The sequence below is a fragment of the Rutidosis leptorrhynchoides genome, chromosome 5 (assembly GCF_046630445.1).
Source record: "Rutidosis leptorrhynchoides isolate AG116_Rl617_1_P2 chromosome 5, CSIRO_AGI_Rlap_v1, whole genome shotgun sequence".
NCBI lineage: Eukaryota > Viridiplantae > Streptophyta > Magnoliopsida > Asterales > Asteraceae > Rutidosis > Rutidosis leptorrhynchoides.
In genome coordinates this window covers 316,007,617-316,016,526 of record NC_092337.1, presented here as the reverse complement: position 1 = coordinate 316,016,526, position 8,910 = coordinate 316,007,617, and the positions used below count along the sequence as shown (strand labels likewise).

Sequence of the window (8,910 nt, the reverse complement as noted above, 5' to 3'; positions counted from 1 at the left end):
CTTGTTCAACGCTTTCCTTTACAACCGGACGATAGTTTACCGAAAGGTAATATACGGAGCAAGTATACTGGACGTGTTGCTTTCCCAATACAAGGTTAGCTAGTGGGTGACACAAAACTGCAAATTTTGAACTAAAATTTTCAAATCTGAAACCCACAAATCCACAAAAACATTTTGCAAACACCGGTAAAGGGTTATTTCGAAAAACTTATCTAGGGTAAAAGCTAGCATGAATTTTCAAAAAGATCAAATATTTTCATAAAGATCTAATTTCCTTAAAGGATCTAAATTTTCATAGTCATGTGGGACTGTAAACCACATCGTTACTATCATTGTTCATACCGCTGTATCAAAATCACTGTTGTATAAAGTGTGAGAATAAAAAAGTGATTCGAGTGAAGTGTGTTTTAATTTCAAGTTCTGTATTGCTTGAGGACAAGCAACGTTCAAGTGTAGGGATATTTGATATTGCTTAAAACGAACATATATTTAGTCGCAATATCATTTCAATATGTAAAGAATTTAATGGTAATTTCCTTATTTTTAGTTGTAATCGTTTAAATAAATAAGTGCGGTGACGAAAGACGAAGATCGCTCTAAAATGAAGATTTAAAGACGAAAACGAAGATTTGAAAGACCAAAACGTCCAAAATGCTCAAACGTACAAGTTACACTCCAAGTGGTTTAATTTATCGATGACTAACGGCTAAAAATTGACAAGAATACAAGCCGCGGAACATAAAGTACAAGATATCTAAGCATATGAAAAGGCGTTCGAAAATCTGGAACTGAGACATGAACCAACTTTCAACGCGCAACGCAACGGAGCTGAAAGTACAAGTCAACTATGCACAAGAATATAATATAATATTTAAATAATTCATAATAATAATAATAATAATATAATAATAATAATATAAACGTGCATATTGAAGAATCAAGTTAATATTTTCAAATCTCTTACAATCGGATCACAAAATTTTCAAAGATGCCAACTAACTTTAATAACAGTAGGCATCTTACTTTGCCTATAAGAGGAAGCAAAACACAGACGAAATGTACACCTTTTCTCTATCTTTTCTATTTCCTACTCTATATACATAATATATGTATCAATTATCACTCCAAATATTAATCTCAATTTGTAATTTTAATTTTAAGTTAGTGATAATAATAAGGTTGGGTTAGTCGAATGTTTTAAGGTTTTGTAAGTCAGAACTCTGTTCGTGTACCACTACGCTATTAATACCCACTGTAAGTTATGTTTATATTATTTTCATTAATGTCTCGTAGCTAAGTTATTATTATGCTTATTTAAATTGAAGTAATCATGATGTTGGGCTAAAAATATTAAGACGGGGTAATTGGGCTTTGTACCATAATCGGGGTTTAGACAAAAGAATGACACTTGTGGAAATTAGACTATGGGCTATTAATGGGCTTTATATTTGTTTAATTAAATGATAGTTTGTTAATTTAATGTAAAGATTTACAATTGGACGTACCTATAAATAACCATATACACTCGATCAGACACGATGGGCGGGATATTTATAAGTACTAATAATCGTTCATTTAACCGGACACAGGAATGGATTAATAGTTAATGGACTTATTAAAACAGGGGTGAATTACATACAAGGACACTTGGTGTAATTATAGTTTAAGTCCCCAATTAGTTAGAATATTTGACTTCAGATATAAGGATAATTTGACGAGGACACTCGCACTTTATATTTATGACTGATGGACTGTTATGGACAAAAACCAGACGGACATATTGAATAATCCAGGACAAAGGACAATTAACCCATGGTAATAAACTAAAATCAACACGTCAAACATCATGATTACGGAAGTTTAAATAAGCATAATTCCTTTATTTCATATTTAATTGCACTTTTAATTATCGCAATTTTATTTACTGTCATTTTATTTAATTGTACTTTTATTTATCGTACTTTTATTTATCGCAATTTCATTATCGTTATTTAGTTTACGCTTTAAATTAAGTCTTTTATATATATAATATTTTACATTAGGTTTTAACTGCGACTAAAGTTTTAAAATCGACAAACCGGTCATTAAACGGTAAAAACCCCCTTTTATAATAATAATAATATTTATATACATATATTTATATTTATACAAATATAGTTTTAAAAATATAGCGTTAAACTTGGCTAGCTCCCTTTGGAACGAACCGGACTTACTAAAAACTACACTACTATACGATTAGGTACACTTCCTATAAGTGTTGTAGCAAGGTTTAGGTATATTCACTCTATAAATAAATAAATAACTTGTGTAAAACTGTATCGTATTTAATAGTTTTTCATAATAAATATATAACTATTTCGTATACACCTCTACGCACATCAAGGGAGAAACACTCACAGCGCCAATACAGCTCGGTGCTAATCACCGACACGGGTAAAACTCAAATGCCGGTATACTTCCTAAGCAAAGTATTACAAAATGGGGAGGTAAACTACCCGGCCATGGAAAAGTTAATCTATGCTCTAGTGCACACGGCTAGGCGGTTACAACGATATTTCCAAGCGCATCTGATACAGGTCCTCACGGACCAACCAATCAAACACGTCCTGACAAGGCCATAAATTTCCTGCAGGATGGCAAAATGGGAAATTGAACTCGGTGAACATGAAATTAGCTTTTTCCCAAGGAATTCAGTCAAGGGCCAAGTTATAGCCGACTTCCTGGTAGAACTCCCCTCTGATATGATCAAACAAGGCGAAACTCCTATCACACGAAGGGACACGGACGAATTCTGAGAACTATATACAGACGGGGCATCCAGCGCGGAAGGAGCCGACATAGGTCTGCTCCTCGTATCTCCGAGCAGAGAAGAAATAACCTACGCTATCCGGATAAAGTTCGCCGCCTCAAACAATGAGGCCGAGTACGAAGCCTTATTGGCCGAATTACGCTTGGCAAACGGTAATTTTGAATCTTAGAGCAAGCCAGCGCCGAATTACGGCTTACGTTGACTCACAACTAGTAGCAAGCCAGCTAAACGGTAATTTTGAAGCTAGGGACACGTCAATGCAAAAATACTTAGAGCTTGCAACATTGCTAGTCAAGAACTTCGTAGCATTTTAAATCAAGCAAATACCCCACAACCGTAACAAGAAAGCAGATGCTTTAAGCAAGCTTGCCTCCCTGCTATACGATCACTATACCAAAAAGGTCATGGTGGAAGTGCTGGAGAAAAAGTCAACCGATGAAGACACCCTTATGGCAACAATCACCAAAGAAGAAGATTGTTGGATGACTCCTTTTATACGATACCTCATCGATGGTACCCTGCCAGAAGACAAGCTACAAGCTCGTAGGTTCCGGATGCGCACACCAATGTATCACTTCAAAGATGGCATTCTGTATAGAAAATCATTCATCGATCCATATCTGAGATGCGTTGGACCAACACAAGCTAAAGAAATTATACAAGAAATGCATGAAGGAGCCTACTCGACACACTCTGGCTACAGAACAATAATCAGTAGGATTAAGAGAATGGGCTACTTCTGGCCCCACATGTACCGGGACACATACGATCTAATAGTGAACTGTGAGGCATGTCAAATACATGCCCCCGTCAACAGATACCCTCGGTGCAACATGGTACCAATACATGCCACTTGTCCATTCTGCAAGTAGGGAATCGACATTGTCGGTCCATTCCTAAGAGGTGTCGGAAATGTTAAGTTCCTAGTCGTCGCAATCGATTACTTTACAAAGTGGATCGAAGCAAGACCGTTAAGCACGATTACCTGAAGGAAAATCCTAACCTTCGTATGGGAGGACATCGTTTTTCGTTTTGGCATACCATGCGAAATAGTCAGCGATAACTGAACACAATTTTCGCAAAATCCTTTTAAAGACAGGTGCATAGACATGGACATTCAACAATCGTTCACCTCCGTGGCATACCCATAGGCTAATGGATAGGTTGAAGTCACTAACAGGGATATTGTCGTCGGAATAAAGGCTAGACTAGGAAAACACCAATAAGGATGGGTGAATGAACTCCAACATGTACTTTGGGCACACCGGAAAACACCAAAAGACAGCACAAACGAAACCCCATTCAGCCTGGTATATGGCACTGAAGTGGTCATCTCGGCTGAAATTCTTGTCCCGACCAGACGAATAACAACGTTCGATGAATAACAAAATGACGAAACATTACGAGAAAACCTACACACCCTAGAAGAGCGTCGGACAATAGCACACGTCCGGCAGGCTGAAAAGAAGCAAAAAATTGCAAACCACTATGAGAAAAAAGTCAAACCACTAGACTTTCAGCTACACAACCTAATGTTATGAAGTAATGAAGCAAGCTGACAAAAGGATGTTGGAAAACTGGGCCTACAATGGGAAGGACCTTACAAGGTTGTCAACATAACTGACTATGGTGCATACCACCTGGAGACACCAGACAGAATCCCAATACAATGCCCTTGGCACACCTTTCATTTAAAGAAATATCACGTGTAATGTACCTGTGACTGGGAGGACTGATTACCCACCCGGGCAATATAAGAATCACACACTCATGTATCAAAATTATTTCTAAGTATGAGTCATCAATAAAGTTACATTTTATATACTTGTAATCTGTAGCAACTCTGAATATGACACAAACACAATCAAAAGTATTTTGGCATATTTCAGACCTACCGCCAGAAGAAATGCCTTCTAGCTTTCATTGGTAGGAGGATACCTCTTGAAGAACCTTCTCGGATAATGAGGTTATCCGGCCAAATTATTGATAGTCCAGTTTTACCGTATAAACATCTCGACCATGCTCACGCGTAGTCTAGATATCTACGTTATTGTCATGACACCGCAAACAAACCAAACATAAATAAACTAGTTTACACACGAGACATAATAAATGTAAAGATGTTACATTAATGACAAAATCAAAACACAACTGAGTGCATATCTCTACGGTTGATAGTTTACAATATCCTCCACGGATGATTTCTCATCCCTACAAATCCTATCAAATTCTTCGAAGCTAATCTGCCCAAGGGCCTCATGCGCTTGCCGGCATTCTTGAACACAAAAAGAACTTAACCTGCTCTTCATCCTTTCGGCTGCACTACCATCCGGCAAGAAACATTGCACTCATCTCAACAACTCAAAAGTGGTTAACTTTTTAAAGGCCTCGATAAATGCATTAAATGGCTGATAACGATGGAGGACTTCAGCAGGCAGGAGAAAAGTACGGGTATACCATGTTGCAGACGGGTAAGTTCACCCAATGTCAACGAAACCTTCTCTGATAGTTTCTTATTATCATCCGAGAGAAGGGCTGCCACTTCCTGCTCCCGAGCCAGTGCTGCCTTCGAACCCTCTAGTGCTTCCTGGGAAGCTTGTAACTCATCCCGGGATAAGGCCAAGGCCTTCCTTGCCGATGCAAGCTCCCTCTCAAGACGGGTATTGTTTCCCAACAACTACGCCATATGCCTATTGTCATTCTCAAACATCACACAATGCTCATGAATGTGACGAGCATCCGCCTCGCTCTGATCAAGCTCGTCCACCGCAAGATGCTGGGCAAACACATTAAATTGAGAACGCAAATGCCACGCCCGGGTCATGGAAAGGGCAGCTAACACCGCTTTCAGAGCCGGAAAGGTAATAAACTCCAAGTACTCCCTATAAACTGGATAGTCCGATGAGGCACAGTGAAGGAGATCACGAAATGGCTCAATATTACAGTCGGGCAGGACATAAACATTTTGCTCGAAATTTGTTGTTAGCCGGGGGCGAGATTCTGAAGCCTCCACAGCAGGTTCCTTGCTGAGATGGTGCCCTTGAACCGTCTCCGATAATGTTACTCTGCCGAAATCAACAACACTGGATGCATTAATGTTACTCTGCCCAAATCAATTACAATAACATCTCTCTAGCTGATAATACGATTTCGATAAAGATTCCGGTCATTATCGGAGTTGATCTTCATTCTAAGATATTAACTTATTCTATTCCAATCGAATAAGGTTAATCCCGTCGATTGTTTTACGCCCTTGAAATCCAGATTTCAAATCGGGGTTCGCACAATTATTGGAGTTAAAACATTCGATCTAGTCTTTTTCACCAACTAAGCACTCAAACCCGAAATCTAATCCACAATTACAATTTTGGTTTGATCAGTTCCCTTTTTAAACTTCTAAACTATTTTGAGACTGAGAATACATGCGCTGTTTTAGGTTTTACATACTAGACACGGGTACTTAAAATTTTGTATGTGTGGGTTATAACGTCAGAAATCCATTTAGCTTGGTAGCAGTTAATTATTGGTTTAGTAACCGATAAGCATGAATCTTAGATATGGATCCATAGGGTTTGACAACCCCACTCGGGCTAGTCGCGCTAGCAGTTTACGGGTGTTTAATACTTTGTAACTATTCACACCCTGACAAGGTGCAAATACATGGGGTTATTTAAGCTGTTAAGTTTAGTTACCAGGTGCCCATAGTACATATACTTTTATACTATTTTCGAATACTGAAATCTCGTGGTCTACCTTACTTTATTGTTTGCAATAAAGCTTTATCTCACCAACATTCGTGTTGACTTTTAAGCATGTTTGATTCTCACGTACTTAGCTGTTTGCTTCCGCTGTGCTAGAGGTCTGCATATTTTGAGTCGCAGATTTTTTAAAACTTTTACTTGCATTCAATAAATTAAAACTGTACTTCTGTACTTTGTTTACAACTTGATGTTTGAGTCACATACTGTTTATGTCGCTTTCTATTCGCAGAAGCTTGCTACTTATGTCGAATTTCTATTTCGGGAAACTTTATTGTAATGAATGCAATTTTTGGTCAAAACGTCTCATATAGAGGGCGTAACCATTGTTTGGGACCGTTTGTTAATGACTGCGTCAATAGCGATTTTGGCGGGTCGTGACAGATGGTATCAGAGCAATGGTTGTAGGGAATTAGGCTGCACTAGTATGTCAGAACTGAGTCAACTAGGATGCATTAATAGGTCTAATCTACAACTCGGCCGTTTACCTGTTACGTGTAACTACTACATGCTACTGTTACTTACTATGGATACTAATGCATGCTACCGTTTTCTACTGTTGATATTACTGCATACTACTACCATTTGCTATTGATATTACTACATGCCATTTTCATCTCCTAAGTGATACTACAGCATGTTACCATATTCTATTACTGATATTACTGCGTGCTACTGTTATGTGCTGTTGATTACATGAAACTACGTCTTGTTACTGATATCTTCTATCGATTTCAAGATACTACTGCATTCTACTGTTAGCTGCTATTGATTATACGATACTGCTACATGACGCTACTATACACTACAATTTTGTGTACTGCTATAGACTATGTAGGTTATTGTTAATGCTGTTTCTTGTTGCATGCTTGTTATTTGCTATACCGGCTTGGAAGATTTATTTTTCCTAGTTCAGATGTTTTTGAACCCTATTCCCACACGTCTGACCTTAAGGACTAGTATCGTAATCCATCTGTTATCTAGAGGATGAAAGGAAGAGTACCCCTCAGAATATGCGCCCACTAAAGTTGATCCTCGGAGGAGGAGATATGAGAGGACTTGTCGGAGGAAACGCACCTCACCCCACCTACCATGCTCACTCTAGTTAGACACGTACGATGTATGAACCTCAGAAGACTGTTCGGATTCTGCAAGCTGACCTGTATCCCGTACACTTTCTTGACCGTCACTCATTTCTTTCATTCCTCACCACTAAACGATGATCTAACGAAACTTCTGGACTTAGGTCCCTAACACTCATAGACCTTAGAGAAGTCAGGAAGGCATCACTTTTCCCGAGGTCAGAGTGTCTTCCGCTGATGCTCAGCCATACCCAAAGACTTGGGAGCCGCCTTGAGACATATCGTTTTACTACTTGCTATACGCACAACCGGACACGAGACCCAGATTGAATTTTCTAGAAAGGAACATGATGAAATTACCCGGACCCAAACATTTTGACGAAATTTTGGGATATTTAGGCATTGATGTATGACCTACGGAACCTACACACCTACGTCGAGAAGCCGTGTGATTAATGATGTAGATTTCCTATTAAGATATCATAGATAAATCACCATTAGATGAAATTGAGTAGAACTTGAAGTTGATCACGTTACATTGACCATATAGAGTGATTTTGGAATGGACGTACCATTTAGTACAATATAATGACACCTGGCCAGCGTGATTATATTGAGGTAAATCATGCAGAGGTTCCAATGTTATTACATGAGGAATATGAATTGATTAAAAGAAAATTTTGGTAGGAACCACTTCTGTATTTGCGTTGTGGTATGTTAAATGTGGGAAAAGAATAACCACGTAGCCCAGATACTCCGCAAGAAGGACCGTGATTGCATAACCGTTAACCCAGAAGCTGTTATGGATATGGATATCCTGGACACTTAAGGAACAAGTGTCTGAATAATATTGGACTTACTTATGGTAGAGCAGTCGTTATCTCAGTCAAGGAGACTCGCATGGATCTTGATTTTAGTAAGGGTACGTTTCTTCACAACATTTTGTTGTTTCAGAATTTTTCCATACTATTAGCGTGATAGAAGCCATGTATCTAAGAACCTTAGTGTTATGACTAATAAGCCATTAACAACCATGGGAATTGAGTATTCTATAGGATAAGCTAATGGTAAGATGGCAGAGATAGAGGAATAATTTGAGGTTGTACATTAATTTTAAGGGGTAGGTCATTTGGAGATGACCTTGTGCCAATAGAACTGTAAATTTTGATGTAGTAGTTTGATGAAATGGTTACCTAAAAGTTTAGATGAGGATCCTATTTTAGTTCGGATACGTTAGTGTAAACAATATATTAGTCTCAGT

The 8,910-nt window shown here is 38.4% G+C and overlaps 1 protein-coding gene across 1 annotated transcript; it reads left to right on the top strand.

Annotated features, from left to right (window-relative positions):
• Positions 1 to 3,213: 3,213 nt before the first annotated feature.
• LOC139849506 (uncharacterized) lies at positions 3,214 to 4,842 on the top strand. The gene is made up of 2 exons (XM_071839157.1): positions 3,214 to 3,597; positions 4,699 to 4,842. Exons 1-2 carry the CDS (start codon positions 3,214 to 3,216, stop codon positions 4,840 to 4,842), a joined length of 528 nt encoding a protein of 175 aa, XP_071695258.1.
• The last annotated feature ends 4,068 nt before the right edge of the window (positions 4,843 to 8,910 follow it).

Bases quoted from the DNA above. Each gene is read 5' to 3' on its own strand.
- LOC139849506 (XM_071839157.1), top strand. From the start codon at position 3,214: ATGGTGGAAGTGCTGGAGAAAAAGTCAACCGATGAAGACACCCTTATG. The intron at 3,598-4,698 runs GCATGTCAAATA...GGCATATTTCAG, and splicing joins ATCTAATAGTGAACTGTGAG to ACCTACCGCCAGAAGAAATG.